General features: G+C 48.4%; 1 protein-coding gene across 1 annotated transcript in view; it reads right to left on the reverse strand.

Annotated features, from left to right (window-relative positions):
• The window catches only part of KCNQ3 (potassium voltage-gated channel subfamily Q member 3), a 305,937-nt gene extending 297,001 nt beyond the window's left edge, over nt 1-8,936 (reverse strand). The window contains exon 1 of the mRNA XM_032415492.1: nt 8,269-8,936. Coding sequence (XP_032271383.1) covers nt 8,269-8,651 — 383 coding nt within the window. The 5' untranslated portion in view covers nt 8,652-8,936. The remainder of the gene's footprint in view (nt 1-8,268) is intronic.
• Nucleotides 8,937-18,793: the final 9,857 nt, after the last annotated feature.

Below are 18,793 nucleotides of genomic sequence, written 5' to 3' on the forward strand. Positions count from 1 at the left end.
AGGAGGCTCAACAGTGCATGCCCTTTCTGCCTACCTGGTTCCTCATTTGCATACTATTACTGCATTTGCTAGACTACTCAAATTTAGTTGTTTCAAGTGTCTCCCTCCATAGGAGAATTACGGCTCATCTGCCTCAACAGCCTGGCACAAAGCTTGGCACTTGACTCAGCGTGTGCAGCTTTGACGCGAATGACGTTGGCCCACTAAGCTATACCTCCGTACTGTCTATTGGCATTACCTGGACAAAAGCCCAAGGTGGACAGGAACCTCAGGTACGTTCTATACAGAATCCATGAACCAAAAAAGCCTGTCCAGCTCGGCCAATGGTTCTCAGGCCTGGCTTCATACTGGAATCACTAAAGGACCATGCCTGGACCCCCACAGACCAACGGCATCAATTTCTGGGGTGGGGCCTGTCATCTGTTTTCCTATATGTGCCCTGTGCTGTTTGTGTGCATTTAGTCTTTTTTTTTTTAAAGTACTTTTAACTTTTTTATTTTTTTTTAAACTTAAAGTTAAGAGTACTATAATACCCATATACATTCTCTTCACTGTGATCTTCCGACTGTTAATATTTTTGCCACAAGCGCCTCCTTCTCTCTCTTCTGTGGGTATGTGGTATGTGCACATTTACGTGCTTGCATGGTCTGTCTGCGTGCCCCACATTGCAAAGTAAGTCGTAGGTATCATGACACTTGACCACTAAAGATTACACCACGTGGCTCGTAAAAAATAGAACATTCGCCTACGTAGCCACAATGCAATGGCCACACTCAAGAAATTAAATTTTGACATAATGATGTTATCTAATATGGAGTCCACGTTCAAATTTTCTTCCCCTTCCCTATAATAATATCCTTTATTGTTATTTATTTTTTTCAATCTGGGATCCAATCAAGAATCATGAAAGTCACTTGTGTTTTTTCCAGCTTTACTGAGACATAACTGACATATAACATCATGTAAGTTTAAGATGTACCATGTCATGATTTGATACATACATATATAACGAAATGACTACCACATAAGGTTCAGAAACATATCCAGCACCTCACACAGTTACCTCTGTGTGTGTATGTGTGTGTGATGAGAACTCTTAAGATCTACTCTCTGAGCAACTCTCAAATATACAATACAGTATTGTTGACTATAGTCTCCATGCTATGCAGTAGATCCCCAGAACGTATTCATCTTATAACTAGAAGTTTGTACCTTTTGACCATCTTCACCCAATTCCCCCCAGGCCCCAACCACTGGCAACCACCCATCTGATCTCTGTTCCTAAGTTCAGTTTTTTAAGATCCCACATATAAGTGAGACCATACAGTATTCGTCTTTCTCTGTCTGACTTAGTTTTCTTAACATAGTAGCCTCAAGGTTCATCTGTGTCCATGTCATTGCAAATGGCATGATCTCCTTCTTTTTTATGGCTGAACTGCATTCCATTGTGTGTATATACCACATTTCCTTTACCCATTCATCCATCCGTGGACATTTAGATTGTTTCCTTGTCTTGACTGCTAAACATTTTGCTGCAATTGGGGTTCACATTCTTTAAGATAGTGCTTACATTTCCTTCAGACAAATCCCCAGAAGTGGAATTGCTGAATCATCTGATAGTTCTTTTTTGAATTTTTAAAGGAACTTCCATACTGTTTTATGTAGTGTGATAACCGTATACCAATTAAATCCCCACCAACAGTGCACAAGAGTTCCTTTTTCTCCATATCCTCGCCAACACTTGTTATTTCATGGTTTTCTGATAATAGCCATTCTATCACCTCTCTGGGGTTTTAATTTGCATTTCACTGATGGTGAGCAGGTGTTGAGCACCTTTTCATGTACATGTTGGCCCTCTGTGTATCTTCTCGTCTATTCAGGTCCTGTGCCCATTTTTTAACAAGATCATTTGCTTTCTTGCTGTTGAGTTGTAGGAGTTCCTTATATATTTTGGATATTAAGCCCTTATCAAATATAGGATTTGCAAATATTTTCTCCCATTCTGCAGGATGCCTTTCCATTCTGTTGACTGCTTCTTTTCTGGGCAGAAGCATTTTAGCTTGATGTGGTCCCACTTGTTTCTGTGCACGCACTGCATTTGGCTGTCATATCTCTTTGAGCTCCTTTAACTGAGACAGTTTCCTTATTTGTTCTTCTGACAGGGACCCTTTGGAAGAGACTGTGCCAGACATCTTGCAGGATTTCCCACAATGTGAATTTGTTTATTATTTCTTCATGATTGTATTCAGGTCATTTTAGGCACGACTGCAGGTATGTTGCTCATTTCCACTGAATTATTCCAGAGGAGGGTAGGGTGCGTTGGATTAATTATGCACAAGTTCAATGACTGGTTCACGAAATGTCTGCCAGATTTTCCTTAACGTCCCTTCTTGCCTAGGTGATTCACATGTACATCAAAGTTTGAAACATCTTACTGTTACTCCATGCGTACAAAGCCGGCAGACCAGCCGATCTGCTTTCCCCTGGGGATTTTTTTTCAAAGTAAGCTCTACGCCAAACATGGGGCTCAAACTCAGGACCCTGAGATCAAGAGTCTCATGTTCTACTGACTGGGCCAGCCAGGCTCCCCTCCCCTGGGGACTTTTCAGAAAAGCAGCTGTACAAAGCGCCTGCCCCAGGAAGGTAGAGTTTCAGTCTCTGCTACCTTTCTTCTGCATCGTCTGCCATTGGGGACAACAGTGACATGATGAAGACAGTGACAGAGGTGGGACACTCCTGCGGGGTCCCAGCTCTACCACTTAGGTAGCTCCAAGCATCTGGACAAATCACATAAGTTTTCAGAACCTGTTTTCAGTTGTAAAGGAGAGAAAGTGTACCCCCCCTTCCAGCACCGACAGCCACCTGCGTGAGCCTGGCTCCTGGACAGTGAGATACCGGGCCCCTGGGGTCACAGACCCTCCCAGCGCACCGCCTCACTGGGGTCCAGACACCTGCGACTGTGGGCGCTTGCAATCAACCCCTTCCTTGACTTTTTCATCTGATTCCAGTGGTTTGCAAGCATCATAGAAAACAAAAGCCAGGAATAAGGCAAGGAGTTCAGAAAAGGAAAAGAAAATAAAACAAGGTTATTAGAGAGGGGAGAGGGGCATGGGTTTGATAAGAGGGGCAAGAGGAAGGCAGATTAAAATAGGATTGAGAGGAGAAGCAACAAGGAAACAATATTTACTGACTATCTTCAGTGTGTTGGGGGAGGTCACTGAGAGGACGTGACCACAGGGTGACCCTCGAGTTGGATGTCACCACCTCCCCCGTTCTTGGACTGTGTGCTCCCTCGTCCACCGTTCCCACAGTGGGAGCTGTTCCAAAGATGCAGCCTTGAGAGTAAGGTGCTGCTGACACCGTCTGTATTGGGTATGTGACCGAACCCCATTAAGGACTCTCTGAAAACCTTTAAGATTCTGGAGAGTGGGTGGGAAGACCTGCTCATCTTTCAGTGTCCAAGACAAGCCTCACATATAAGTCCCCTTGCTTATGAAACCTGCCACTTAGGGATCTGGAGTGGCCCTCCTCTTACTTCCCTCTCCCCTTGCCCTCTGTCTGCAGAGGGGGCCAGTTTCGGATTTAACCCGGGGAACGCCCAAGGTTGCAAACCAACATAAGGCAATGTTTAGGTGTTGTATATCATCACCTCAATTAAATTTCACAAGAACCCTGGGAGGTAGGCCTGACTATCTCCATATCAGAAATAAAGAAACTGAAATCCAGGAAAGTGAGCAAATTACTCCAGGTCACACAGCCAGAAAAGAGCAGATTGGGTTAAACCTGGGTCTTACTCCAAAGACCATGCTCTTACAGCTGAATAAAGATTGTCACAATGATACCGCACCTCACACCTGTCAGGAGCGCTATTATCAAAAAAAAAGAAAAAAAGACAAAAACAGAAACAAAATCAAAACCAAGAGAAACAGTGTTGGTGAGGATGGGGAGAAACTGCAAACCTTGCACACCGTGGACGGGAATGCAAAATGGTGGAAACATTGGAATGGGGGAAACAATGGAAAACAATATGGAGGTTCCTCAAAAATTAAAAATAGAGCTACCATATGATGCAGCCATCTCACCTTTGAATATGTATCCAAAAGAATTGAAATTGGGATCTCAGAGATATTAGCACTTCCAGGTTCACTGAAATACTACTCATAATAGCCAAGATGTACAAATGAGCTACATGTCCATCAACAGATGAATGGAGAAAGAACATGGAATACTGATCAGCCTCTAAAAAGAGGGACTGTAGATCTTCCAGTCAATAGGCTAAGACCACCAGCCAAGCCCTTACATTCCAGAGCAGCTGCTGGGTCCTTGTGCCCCACCTCTCAGCCTTGCCTGCCACCTCCCCCAACCTGGTCCCCAGGGGCCAGCCCACCTCTGAATGCAAACGGGAGGTATTTCCTGTGACCATGTCCCCTTGGTCCGTCAACAGGTGAGTGAGTGATGGCTGCAGGGAGGTGGTGAGAGGAGCAGGTTTGTGCAGAGAGTCCATCCAACAATAGCACCAAGAAGAAGCCAGCATCTCTCTGCTGACAGGCTAAGGAAGGGGAGTCCCGGGACAATGTCAGAGCACCACAGTGGTATGTGCTTTTAAGGAGACCCCCATTTAGAATCAACCAATGAATATTCAGTGCCTGGTGTTATAATTTCATTCATACACTTTAAACCTGAACACCACCCTGTGACAGGGGCCAATCCCAACCTCCGGGCCATGCAAAATCACAGAGACCTCAGGTGGTCCAGATGGGAGCTCCAAATCCAGCACTTTCTCCACAACAGCAGGATCCTTTTCAGGCTCAGGAAGCAGAGAAGGGATCAGGCTCACTGGGGTCAAAGCATGGTCTCCCACCCTGTCCCCTCCTCCCCTTAGTCCATTTTAAGACTTCTGCCAGCTATTCTTTTCACTAAAATCCTATAATGCTGACTGTGCCTACTTGTGGTGGTGATGGTGGTGATAACATTAAAACCATTCACAGCAAAGTCTCAGTGAGTCTGAGAGTATTCTTTCACTCACCCAGTCAGTCAGTGCTTATCCGGTAACCACCACGGACCCCACAGCCTGCCAGAAACAGAACGCCAAAGAACACCATGGCCCTATTCCCAAGTAGCTCTCGGTTCAATGGCAGAGACGAGCAAGCAGATCAATCTAATGTAATGTGCAAAATCCTACAGCTAGGGACATTGCAGAGGAGGGCAATTCTAGCTCAACCTGGGGAGGGGGTGGCGGGGTCAGAGAAAAGCTTCCCTGAGGAAGCCACATCAGAGCTGGGCCAAGGTGAAAGTGAGTAGCCAGGAAAAAGTAGGGATGAGCATTTAAGGCAAAGGGAGCAGGGTTAGGTAGGGTGGGGGTCTTTGGTCTCCACATTTGCTGTATTCTACCTTCAGGACAGGAGCGGTGGGGGGTGGGGGGGTGGGAATCACATCTCATGGGTCTGATTCATTAAAAAGATAAAATAAAAGTATGCACTAGACTGTGAGCCCACGGTCAGCCCAATTTCCCGGCCCCCTTATGCCATTAGCTACAGCCCAGAACAGGATAATGGACGCTTCGAAGCACGAATTACAGTGCCTTGCAAAATCCTGAATCATCAATGAAAAGTTCAATTTGTTCAGTTGACTGCACTTCCTGCTAAGCTGGAGGGGGTGCACAGTGTACCCACTGACCGGGTATGCTTCAGTATTAGGAGCTCACACCCAGCCCGGCATGCTTTCCTGTCTAACTCCCAACGAGTCAGAACCTGCAATCGCACCACCGCCTTAGCCCACTCCGCATTTCCCGAACACCGTGCTTGCCTGGGTTCCGACTAGCCCCTGTTTTGTTTCCAAACCCCATTTCTAGCCATTAACAGCTGTGAGCTAGCAAGTGAAGGCGGAGGTGTTCTTACGAGCCCTGTGTTATCAATGGGCGAGGGGCACCCAGTGATGCCCAGTGAAATACTCAGAGCCCTGCCACTGTTGGCAGAGGGTCAGAACTGGGACAGCTCAGAAACACAGTTGACCCACTGCATTCAGATGCGAGCAGCCAGAACAGCAGCTGTGTGATCTTGGACAAGGGGTTTCATTGAAGTTTTCTTACTCTCATCTCTAATATGTAGACAGTAATTCCCACCTCATAAAATCCTGGAGAGAGTTCAATGAAATAAATGATTTGCATGTCTGAAAGCATCTGGCTAGGTCTTCACCTCTTCCTTATGCCACGCTCTCAGATTTTCCTGGTCCTCTCTGGGAAACAAGGCTACAGGTTTGGGCATTCTCAAACCTGCTTCTGCGTGATGGAATAATTTGAAAGAAGGATAAAATCGAGGCTCCATCAACAACAGGCCTTAGCTATCCCTCCCCCAGGGGTAAGGCAGGCAGGGCAGGGGTGTTGTCTGGGAATGGCGGGAGGTGAAGAAAGAGGGACCCCACAAACTTCAGTGAAACCCCAGGTTTGGAAGTCAGCCAAGAAATAGTGAACGCCATTTACATGCAAAAGGACATGTTGAGTCTCTTTATGTATGGGTGCACTCAGATCCGAGCCTTTTTTTACTATCACATTCCAGTTTCAATTTAACTAATCATTTAATTTAACCGAACCCCCTTCAGTTCAGTTGAACTAAACACAGTGCTAGAAACAGAGATGAATATATTTTTCATCCCTTTTTACCACCTGAAGAAAGCAAATGGAAGAGTAACCCTTGCTAGGCCTTCTCTCCAGCCACGAACACCTGCAAATTCAGGAGGAAGTGGATGCCAGAGGCTGGACCATCAGGAATCCATGTTCCTGGCTGGATGCCCCCTCCCTCCTGCCAGTTCCTCAGCTGCAGGGAGGCACCCTTTCCAGGCTTCTGCAACCTCTCAGAAGAAACCTGTTGCCAATTCTGAGGTCCTGGGCAGACGCCCCCACCTGGTGGCCAAACCTGGAAAAGCCATTGCATCCAAAGATGATTGGCAGGTAGCAACTCCAAGGCTCCCTGAACTCCCTGGGACCACAACAGTCGTGGTCAGCTGGAGGAGGACACAGAGGAATATCCACTACTAAAGGCACAGGAAGGGCCAAAGTTATGGCCAATTCCCCGCCCAAACCCTGATAACGTACAGCTTCCCAAGAAGCAGCCATCAGAATGACTAAGCCACAGACAGGAGGCAAGGGGCAACTGCAGATGCCCTGCCGGCGCTGGGGTGTAGGCTGACAGCTCTGATTTTGTCTCCTAGGTGAGAAGTCACCACTACCATCCTCCCCCCCACTCCCCCAAGTGCAAGAAGATTTCCTGTCCCGAGTGTCAGTGCAGAACAGAGTTCCGTCTTCCTTCCCTGGCAACGCATGTTCATCCTGACTAGTAAGGAGATGCTTTCTAGGGGAAGGGTGCCTGGGGTCAAACCTCCAGCCCAGGCCCCATCACATGGCCCGCACCCTTGTCCAGCCAAAGTGAGAGAAGGGGACAGCAGCTGATGTTGAGGGGATATCAGGACCAAATCCTGGAGGTACCTCAGCCCAAATAAGCCCCGGACCTCATCTCCTGGCAGTGTTAAGCCCCAGCTCCTCTGTCTAGGCTGGAGCCTGAGATATTCTCATTCTCTTATATTCTCTCTCCTGCTCATTAACTTCCATAAAAATAATCCAAAGATGCACATTTTGACCAGTCCAAGCCCCCAACTAGGGCAACACCAGGTTCTATACCAGGATGGAGCCCTAAGAAGGGTAGCACAAGCAAGCAACTGATACCCGCGCTCATGCGCGCGCTCGTGCACATACGCGCGCGCGCGCGCGCACACACACACACACACACACACACACACACACACCCCACTATGGGCAGTGTACCACTCCCATCCCTAACTCCAGGATGCATCATCTAAACTCAGTAGCGATCCCAGGAGAAGGGATCCACCCCAAGCAGAAACACAGAGCGTATGGGAGGGATCCGCTTTATCCTGTTCATCCTCCACGTTAATTGGAAAAACCACATCATTCTTTTAAGCTTCAATACCAACATCCGGAGAAGGTGCCACAAATGCGCACCCGCGCGCGCACAAACACGCCAATCCAATCTCCAAATTAGCTGGGGAACCACGCTTGGATCTTTGAAGCCCTGGTGTCCAACACCCAGAGAGTGGCTCACAGACACACGGACACACACAGCGGAGAAACACGGAGGACAGACTGGTGTCCTCCTCAGCCGACGGGCGCCCCTGGGCTTTAAGGCCCCACAGCCGTCCTGGCTCCAGCCCCCACCCCGAGCCCCAACCTGCGCCGCCGAGCGGCTGGGTACTCACACGAGCGCGTGGTAGAGCAGCGCCCAGCCCCGCGGTCTCTCGAGGGCGTCGTAGATCAAAGTTTGGATGCGCCGGTACTTGGCGTTGTTCCTCTTCACAGGGCGGCTCAGGGGGGTCTTGGCCAGGAGCCCGATGCCCTGCGGGGTCCTCCGCAGCCCCTCGTCGCGGCCGCCGCCCTCCAGCAGCAGAGTCCCGTCTTTGTCAGCTCCGGCCCCGAGCGCCAAGGTGACTTGCTCCACGTCGCCCGGCGCCAGCCCCACTTTCCGCTCCTCGTCGCCGGCCACCGCCGCGTCCCCTCCGGCCGGGTTAGCGGCCCCGCCGCCGCCGCCCCCGTCGCCGCCGCCGCCAGCCGCCCCCGCCGCCCTGCGCGCCTTGAGCCCCATCTGCCTCGCCCCCGCCGGCCGCTTCGCCTTCTCCGCTGCTGCTCCGGGAAGAAGGGGCGCTCGGGGTGCGTGGATGAGGCGGCGGCGGCGGCTGCAAGCCCGGGAACTCCAATGCCATGATCCGCGCGCCGCTCCCCACCCCCCCCCAAAAGCAAGCAAAGGCGGGCCCCCCGGGGGGCAGGGGAGGCCGGGCAGCGGGAAGGGGTCACATCCCGCGCGGGTCAGCCGCGGGACCCCGAGGGGCGCGGGCCGGGGACTGCGGGGAGCGGGCGAGGGCGCGCGAGGCTGGCGCGGAGGCGCTAGGGCGCGCGGCGGCGGGAGCCTGGCACCGGGGCTCCGGGGCGGCGGCGGCGGCGGCGGCACCCGGGCCGGCGAGCCCGAGACAGCATCGCAGTTTATTTACAAGCCTGGTGCCAACCGCCCGCCCGCCCGCAAGCCACACGCGCCGCCGCCGCCTCCGCCCTCCTCCGCTCTCCCCCCCCCACCCCGCGCCCCTCCCCGCCCGCTCCAGCCTCAGCCCCGCAGCAGCCGCCGCGAGCCAGCGCGCCGCGGGCCGAGCGCACGCCGCCGCCCCCCTCCCTCGCCGGGGTGGGGCCCCATTGTCCCGCCCCGTCGCGGCGGGAGGCCCCCGCAGCGCCCCGCCCCCCTCGCCGCCCCCCACCCCCGCGCGCCCCGCGGGTGGTCTGCTCTGAGGCCGCCAAGCGGGGCTGCCCTCGCCCCTGTGGGTGTTAGGGCTTTCCCCGGGCTGGGCGTGGGGGCAAAGGGGGGGAAGGCGGGGAGGGACTGAGGCGGGGTGGGGAGGGGGGATTCTTCTGTCGACCTTCGGCATTGGCCTGACCGCTGCAGCTTTATGTTCTCTGGTCACCTCCCAACCCTGCTTCTTGGCTTTGGAAGTAAAATCCAAGTTGCTGGGTTGGCCAAGGCCCAGCGCGCCGTGAGCCCACACACTCTGGGTGGCTCCGTGTTTGGTTTCTGGTTCATGGTGGATAGCGCAGCCCTCACCTCCCTTGGCCCTTGGCCCTTGGCCCTTGGCGGCTCAGGCGAACAGAGGGTTGAAGAAAGAGAAAGAACTCACAGAATTGGCTTGGCTCTTAACCTGGGCTCTAGCAAGTCATTCCCTCTCTTGCCTGAGTCTCTGTTCATTCATTCAATTACTAAACCCCAAGTGAGTGAGCTTCTACTGAGAGGGGCAGTGTTTTCGGACCTGAGCATACCAGATCCCTGCACTCATAAAGCTTGCATTCTGGAAAGATGGAAGACAGTAATGGAAAACAAATAGTGTAATTGCCAAGGTTGGTGGATGCTTTGAGGAAACAAAATAGCTAGAAAATGTGCTAGAAGTGGGGAATTTCTTTACATTGGCTGGTCCTGGAAGGCCTCTTTGTGGAGGTGACATTTTGGGGTGAGACCTAAGTGACAAGCTGGGGCAACTATGTAAATGTCAGGAAGAGCATTCCAGGCAGCAGAACAGCAAGCTCAAATGTGAAGCATGGCTTGAACGCACTGAGTCAGGGGAGGGCAGAAGAAGGGGAGGCCACTGTTAGGTAGGGACTAGATCACATTAAATCACTGGCAGAGGGCGGTGAGTGTCCCCTGCACTTTGAACCTCTCAGCTCCCTCCCACATGGCCACCACCATTACGGAGATCCTGCTCCCCCCTGGTACCTGGAGCCTCCTTCACTTCCCACTCTCTCCAGGCTTGTCTTGGGCAGAGGGGAGGGTCTATGAGCAAGGCCAAGTCAAGGATCCATCCCTAGTGTGTGAGAGCCACCAGAAGGCCTGCAAAGGAATGCCAGCTCTGTATTGCCTGAAGGAGTTGGCCAAGGAGAATGAGAGAAGGGGAGGAGAGGGGAGGAGAGGGCAGGTGGGATGGGGGAGGGGAAAGCATGGAGAGAAAGAAGCGGGAGGTGAGAGGGGGTGGGGAGGAGAGAAGGAAGTGTGAGTGTGGGAATGGGGAGGAAGGAGGAGTATCTGTATGAATGAATGCCAGAGGGGAGAACCTCAGAAATCTCAACCAATAAGGATAGTTTTGAGAAAGGAGTTAAACCGTACCCAGGCTGAAATCATTAAACAGTGTTGTATAGGCACAAAAAACCGCTTAAAGCTACAGAATAGTTTGTCCAGAAAGTGACTCTAATATGGGACCTTAATATAGAATAAGAGCCACAACCTGACTGAGAGAGATTATTCATCGGTCAGGGGGCTGCGGGTTTCATTTTGTGAACATTGCATGAACTGGTTTATGGACATGTGACTGCACGCACAGTAGGACCCCCACAGATGTTCATGAAGAGAATGATGCTCAGCGGTGAGTTAGTTGGAGGCTGGTAAGTAACCGGTCAGTGCAAACACTGGAAACGAGAAAGAGTGCAGAGAAAGGGACTAGCCTAGGTGAGAGAAGCTCCAAATGGAAGCTGCAACCCCCCCCCCCAAGCATGCTCCTGAACATCTGTTCACCCTCCACCCCCAGCACACCAGCGCAGGTGCCTGGGCTTTCCATCGCATTCCTATCCCAACTGCCTAAGGAACAATTCCATCCTTCTTGTTTGAGCCCCTTTTCTAAAGCCGCCCTCAATCCCTTCCTGTTTTATTTATTGGTTACCTTTATCACTGCCTAAAATGATCCACGCTACGTTTTGTTTACTACTATCTCACTAAGCAAGAGCAGGGTCTCAGGGTTCTATCCCTCAAGCCTAGAAGGATGCTTGCTGTTTAGTAGGCTCTCAATACCTATTCATGAATGAATGACTAATAAGTGAAGGCAGAATGTAAAGCCCCAGAACAATGCTTGGCTCACAATGAAATATTGGCTGTATGTTTGCATATGGGATTTGGGGTTTTGTCTTTTACCATTGTGAAAATCTTTATTCTTGGAAAGTCTTAGTACCCATTGCAACTCAAGTAACATGGTGACAAAAAAAAAAAAAAAAAAAAACCATTTTGACAGAATTTAAAATAAAAAGACTCACCAGATAAGCATCAAAGGAGACTAGTCGAGGACCCCATAGAAAGAAGACATCATTACTGGGCAATTAATCAAAAGTTCAGATTTTCAGAATAACAGTTTGGATCCTCCGGCACGTGAGGAGACTTCTATTTTGATGAGAGCTGCAGACTATCAAATATTAATGTTTTAAGATCAAGTGTAGGGGCTATGTTCGTGCCTCCCATAAAACGTGAGGTAAAGTCAATATAAATCAACCCTCTGATCCAGTTAAATCCAATGATAGGGAAACTGCCATGTAGTTTGGAAATTGATTTGCTTAATGGTTTTATAATCCAATGCAGAGTGTTGTTCAGATAGGAGGCTTGGAAATGTCACGAAAAACGGGAGGCATTCTCAGTGCCACTTGGGGGACTGTGTGATCTCAACACTCCATAGCACAGATTCCGGCTAACGGAAATCAAATGTCCTATATTCCACTGAAAGGAATCTTCTTTGAGGCTTAAAGTCCCTGAGAACCTCAGGTACCAACAGGGTGTTGGTACCATGACAGAGTTCAGGAACACAGTATCCATCAGGGCCAGACTGGGGGCCCTGGTACAAACAACAGGGCATTCCACTGCTGGTTTCCATTCCAGCTCTGCACAACCTCAGTGTGCGACCTTGAAAACCCAACCAATTCCTAGTCTTCAGATTTGCCACCTGACACCCCTCCCCTATGCCTTTGATTTGTTTCCCCTTTCACTGGTCTTCATCTCCGATGAACTCCTTCTCTCCTGCAGGTGGGGAGCCTTCCTGGGAATGAGTAAGGAGAGAGAAGCCAAAAGACTTTCTCTGAGCCTGAGTTCTTTTCTCTGTACATCTTGCTTCCCCGGGGGTGTAAGCCTCCAGGGATGAGATGAACAGAAACGTGCTTGCCGAGAGATGATGCTCCAGGGACGCTTTCTGTAATCAAAGGAGCAGGACAGAATCTCAGGTTCACGGGCACAAGTTAACAGGGGCCCTGCCCCCCCACCCTGTTCCCCAAAACACATTAAATGACTGTCTTGGACCATGTTTAAATTTGCTTTTATTATTTGTTGCACAAGAAGTGCCTCATAGTTATTATGAAATACAAAGCAGCAAAAAGGCAGCAACAATGATTTGTCATCCTGTTACCCAGAAGTACCCTCTGTTAATAGTCTGGTGGTGACAATTGCCAAAACTACTGCAGCATGCCTGACCTGCGGAGAAGACCGACGCTGAGCCTCCAGTATGGCACCTTCCTCGGGGGTTCAACCTGGTGGCAGGTTGATTACACTGGACCTTGCAGTCATGGTTGGGGTTGGGGAGATGTGTCTCAGGTAGAACAGACACATCTCCTGGATACAAAATTGCCTCCTCTGCCCATCATGCTTCTGCAACATCACCATCCCTGGACTTAAGAATGCCTCACTATCACAAGATTCCATAAAACTGCTTCTGACCAAATAACATATCCTCCAAATGCTTGCTCTGCACCTGGTTATAAATCTACCTCTGGGAGGAGCCAGTGAGACAGGTCTTTGCATCCAAGGAGACAGACAGACACCCCTTGCCTTTTGGGAGGAGACCAGGCAAACCCCAGTTTGGGTCTTGTAACAATTCAAGCCATAGCACATATATTTGGAAAGGAAGGATCCCCTCTACGTATTCTTTATTCTTGAAAACTTAACTACAGCAAATCCTCAGAGGTGCTGCCCTCTCTCCTCCCTCCATACTTTTGCTTTGTTTTCCTTTTCCCGGACTTCATATCACTCAACGGTGGGGCACATGGACCCTTGATCCCTTGCAGGTGAGAAACCTTCCCAGAAATGAATAAGGAGAGACAGGCAAAAGGACACCCTTGCACACATCACCCAAAGGATGAGGACAGCCTAAGCTATGGAATTTAGACCCTGATTCAAATTCTAGTCCTGGCTCTGTGACTTTGAGCTTAGTGACCTTGGAGAAGTTGCTGGATTCCAACCTAGACCGTTTCCTTATTGATAAAGTGGGCTAATGTTTCCCAACCTCCTTACCTCCAACTTGGTCTGAACACCATTCAGGGATCCATTTTGAGGTAGAACTTTGCAGTGTGTGATGTACTATGTACATTTACTACATTACTCGAAGGAGTCTGGACACATGACCATGGAAGGCAGCTCAAGTCAGGACTGATGGGGAATGAATGAGCTCTGAGCCAAATGGCACTCACCATCACTCCAGATGGCAATAATTAAAGGACTTCACTTAGATTGTTCTCAATTGGAAAAAATGTTTCTTTTCCCTGCCTCACGTTTGCAATTCTTACATTAACCTTTACATTTATTTTGGGTGTTTCTTGAATATCATTTTTTTCCTTTTCTTTGGACTAATTATACAGGTATCCCCAGCTTTTCAAAAGTGTATGTGATGCCACTTCACTTTTACAAAAGACCTACATGAGGACCTGTTTTCACTAACTGAAAGAAATCGGAAGAGAATTTTGCTTCTAGAAAGAAAGAGAGGAAGGGAGGGAGGGAGGGAGGGAGGAAGGAAGAAAGAAAGACTTTAGCATTCAATTTTTGCTTAGCAATGAGCCATGATAGAGGCAGTAAGCACCCCAAGCAGGAAGAGCGGCGCCCCCCAGCTCCTTCCCTGGGAACTACACTCAGCATCCGGGCATCAAAGTGACAGAGCTTTGAACTATGTCTATGAACATCTGTGCTTTATCTCCATTTATTTTGTGCATCCGTTAGCAAAATGTGTCCTAAGGTATCAGAAAAGCCTAAGAGAGGTTTTTTTCAGGGTCTAGAAATGCTAAAAAAAAATTTCTATATAAATTAATTGCTTCTTCGCTCTATACCATTTTGGCTTACAAAAGGTTTCATAGGAACGATCTACTTTCAGATAGTGGGGGCACCTGTATTGCAGGGTAAAATATTCAATTCATCCATTAATGAATTCATTCATTCATCCTTCCAGCAAGCATTTGCTAACTGCCTGTTTCATGAGTTACTCTGTCTGTGGGAAACAGGAGGGGGAATAAAAGAAAATTGAATAATTAATTCCATATTTAGTTGAAAAGATGAGATAAACAATGCAAATCAGTTTACTCATTTCTGTATCATCATTGCATTTCAAGGACCTGACTCATGATAGATATTCATTCATCATCATTACTTACGTTTACTGAGTGCTTACTATGTGCCTGGCACTGAGCTAAGTGTTTTATATAGATGATCTCATTTAATCCTAGCAACAAAGTTATGAGCTAGGCATTATGGTTATTGTTCTCTGTATTAACCATGATGAAATGACACTTGGAAAGCCTAAGTACCCTGCTCAGGGTCTCATGGCTGAGAAATAATGGCCCCAGGATTCAAGCCCAGGTTATTTGGAGTCTGTGCTTTTAGCCACTGAGATGTGTTACTTTCAGAGAATGCTGTGCCAGGTGGGAGGCTTAGCACATGCAAAGGCTTGGGGTCAAGACAAAGCATGGGGCTTCCGGGGCAAGATGTCTGGAGGCAAGCATGAATGGAACAGGGGCCACATGGGGCAGGCTTGCCTAAGTGCCAGGCTTATGAACTTGGGGACCATGAGGTGCTTTAAGCATACAGTGATGGTCCCAGGTGGTTTCAGAAAGGTCTTTCTGATGACTCAGTAGGTTGCAGATTGAGAGCGGGAGAAACAAATTCGATGAGAACAGCTACAAGACATTGCCCAACTGAGATGTTGAGGTCCAGAAGGAAAGTGGTGGCAGATCCTGGAGACGAGAGAGGATGATGGCCAGAAGTATTTAGGAAAGAGAGTCCCCAATAATTGGTATCTGAAAAAAAAAGGCAGGGCTGGGTCATGGGTCACTTGGCATTTTAGCGGTGGAAACAAATGCACCCAATGTCCCAGCCTCCCTGCGTTCTGACTGTGGGTTCCTGAAGCTGAGCATCCATCCTGTGGCTCCAGTAATTGGCTCCCTGGGCAGTCTGTTCCTTTCTCTCTACCAAATTAAGTGCCTTCTCTCTGGGTCTTGCTTGTTAAAACACCCTCTTTGCCCATGCCATTTACATATTCCAATTACCCACTGCCATTTCCCTGCTAATGAGCCCATGTACCTGCTTTCAAGAGCGTCTGGCCCGGAGCCTGCTTGCGCGGGAGGGCTGGATGCTGTGGGCAAAGACACTATTCACAGTGTCTTCATACAAGGAGTGCCAGGACCATTTTCTCACCTCCTTCCAGTCCTGAAGGACTAGACCTTTTTGCCTCATTACCCACCCCCACAGACATTGCAATGCTCCGTTTACCTTAGTGACAAGAAGAAAAGCTCCATGCCAACTGGAGAAGTGCTCGGTGTTCTTACTGCAATCATCAAAGGCCCATTGTACCCTTAGCCAATCACATGCACAGAGCCTATTAGTCCAAGGTCTTCCTAATTTCCATCACTGAATTCTTTGCAGAGGGGAAGCTGATGCCTGGGTGCTAAGTAACTGGGCAGAGAATTATGGGTAGCTGCACAATGATGCTGAATAGGGAAAGCCTATTTTGAGAGAGCCTGCTTTGGGCAAGATTCCTGTCTGTGAAAAATGTTAAATATTTGACCCTGGACAGTTTAAATAACCAGTCTCAGCCTCACCCGTAAAATAGGAATAACAATTACCTTGAAGGGATGTTACAGGAGTAAAGGGGTTAACATTTGTAAACCGTTGGCACTTAGAAGCGCTTACTGCGTGCTAACTGATATGCTGTGAATACTAACATGCTAATTATCGTCATAATTAATATGACGTCCAAATTAGAAGAGAAGTTTTGGGTGTCAAATCCAATGTTGTTCCACCTTTGGTGACTGCCATTTTATATCCCAGCCCAGCCCACATAATACGATAAGACATATAACTAAAATAGTGCTATCCCAATGTGGTGATATCTTCTGATACATGCAGTTCCGTATTTTATAAAATACTGATTTCAACTTGTATTAGTTTGCTAGCACTACCATCACTAAACCGCACAGATGGGGGGCTTAAACAGCAGAAACTCATTTTCTCACAGTCCTGAAAGTTGGAAGTCCAAGACCAAGTTGTTGGCAGGGCTGGTTTCTCCTGAGGCCACTCTCCTTGGCTTCTCACTGTGTCTTCACATGGTTTTTTTCTGTGTGTGCACACCCTGGCATCTATGTGTCTAAATCTCCTCTTCAGGGACACCAGTAAGATTGGACTAGGGCCACTCGAACATCTTCATTTTAACTAAATCACCTGTTGAAAGGTCCTATCTCCAAATACAGTCACATCTGGAGGGACCAGAGGTTAGAGAGTCCACATATAAGTTTGGCGGGAGATGCAGTTTGGCCCATAACATGAACCCGCCACAAGGACCTCACGTTCCACTAAGGGATCATGAACCTAGCATGTTAACAATGTTAATCTGTTTCAATCTATAGCCACATTCTTTGGTCTCTGCTTGAATATCTCTGGCCAGTTGTCTTCCAAGGGATCCCATTGTTGTGAGCACCTTTCCTTCTCTGCCTCATTCAGCTGTCACAACCACCCAAAGAAGTAGGTTCTACACAAGCGTACCTTTAAGAATGTCTGTGGATTGGGGCACCTGGGTGGCGCAATAGGTTGAGTCTGACTGTTGGTTTCAGCTCAGTTGAGATCTCAGGGTTGTGAGATTGAGCCCTGTGTTAGGCTTCGTGCTCAGCATGGAGTCTGCTTGAGATTCTCTCTCTCCCTCTCCCTCTTCCCCTCCCATTCATGCTCTCTCTTTCTCTCGCTCAAATAAATAAATAAATCTTTTTAAAAAATGTATGTGGATTGCCCAAATGTAGATGTATGGATGTATGTGGAGTGTATGTTAACCAAAGAATAGTAACTGAGCAAAGACTCAAACCCAGATGTTTCTCTAAAGCCCAGAAGGTGGGGTCTCCATTATTGGGAAATTCTTCATGATGAGATGAAATTTTCCTCAGGGAATGTGAAAATATCAAAAGATGCTACCATTCCAGTGTTTCATAGGAGGGCAGTGATAGCCCAGGGTTACATGTTGCAGGATCTAGGTTTCAGTCCCAGCATTGGCACACTGTGGCCAAGTGGCCTTGGGCAAGGTATGTCAGTTCTCTTAGACTCAGTTTCCCTTTCAGGAAAATGGAGATGTTACTAAAATTTTCTTCACAGGGTTGTGGTGAGGTTAAAAGCTAACACTAGAGACCCAAAGGACTTAATATCGCATTACAGGTAGATTTGGGAGCCACATTATTTTTTAAAAGATTTTATTTAATTATATTAAAGGGGTGGGAGGAACAGAGGGAGAGGGGGAGAGAATCCCAAGCAGACTCTGCTCTGAGTGCAGAGCCTGAACGGGGCTTGATCTATGACCTGAGATGATGACCTGAGCTGAAATCAAGAGTAGGATGCTTAACCGACTGAGCCACCTGAGTGCCCTTGGGAGTCACACTATTATTGCCGTCTGGCCCATTGTTAATCTCTTTGAACCTGATTTTCCATTTTTACTATCTCTGCCTGATATATTAAATCTTATAGTCATAATGATAACTTCCTCAGAAGCTTACAGAAAGATGAGCTCATTTAATACATGTATAACATTACGTTATGTAGAATTTCATTGTTTCTTTTTTATGTAGAATTTCATTGGTTTTTTTTTTTTTAAGATTTTATTTATTTATTTATGAGAGAGAGAGAGAGAGAGGCAGAGGGAGAAGCAGGCTCCCAAGGAGCAGGGAGCCCGATGCGGGACTCGATCCCAAGACCCTGGGATCATGACCTGAGCCGAAGGCAGATGCTCAACCATCTGAGCCACTCAGGCACCCATAGAATTTCATTGTTTCGACTTTTCTTTTGATGCTACAAATTGATGAAGAAAAACTGCAAAGAATACATCAACCTTCTTCCTCAAAGGAAGAACAGCCTAGTGTGTTGACTTACGGGTCCCTTTTAAATGGGTGTTAAGTGTCCTGTAAATTTTATCAAACCACCTCACATAAGTGCAAGTTCCAGCTGGGGTTTGCAAACCCTTGTGTCTTTGGGGAGAAGGCATGGAGCTTCTGGAAAATGTAGTGCACAGGATCTGCCACCAGAGGGGGCAATTCATAAATGGTAGCAGCAAGTGGGCTTGCGACCATGGTGATGAGGAAGAGGAGGAAAAATGGAATTAAGAGGAGGAGGAGACCTTGGACCCCAACCTGCTCCCCGTCTCCTAGGTTTCATCG

The sequence above is a fragment of the Phoca vitulina genome, unplaced genomic scaffold, assembly GCF_004348235.1.
Source record: "Phoca vitulina isolate PV1807 unplaced genomic scaffold, GSC_HSeal_1.0 scaffold18, whole genome shotgun sequence".
Classification (NCBI taxonomy): Eukaryota; Metazoa; Chordata; class Mammalia; order Carnivora; family Phocidae; genus Phoca; species Phoca vitulina.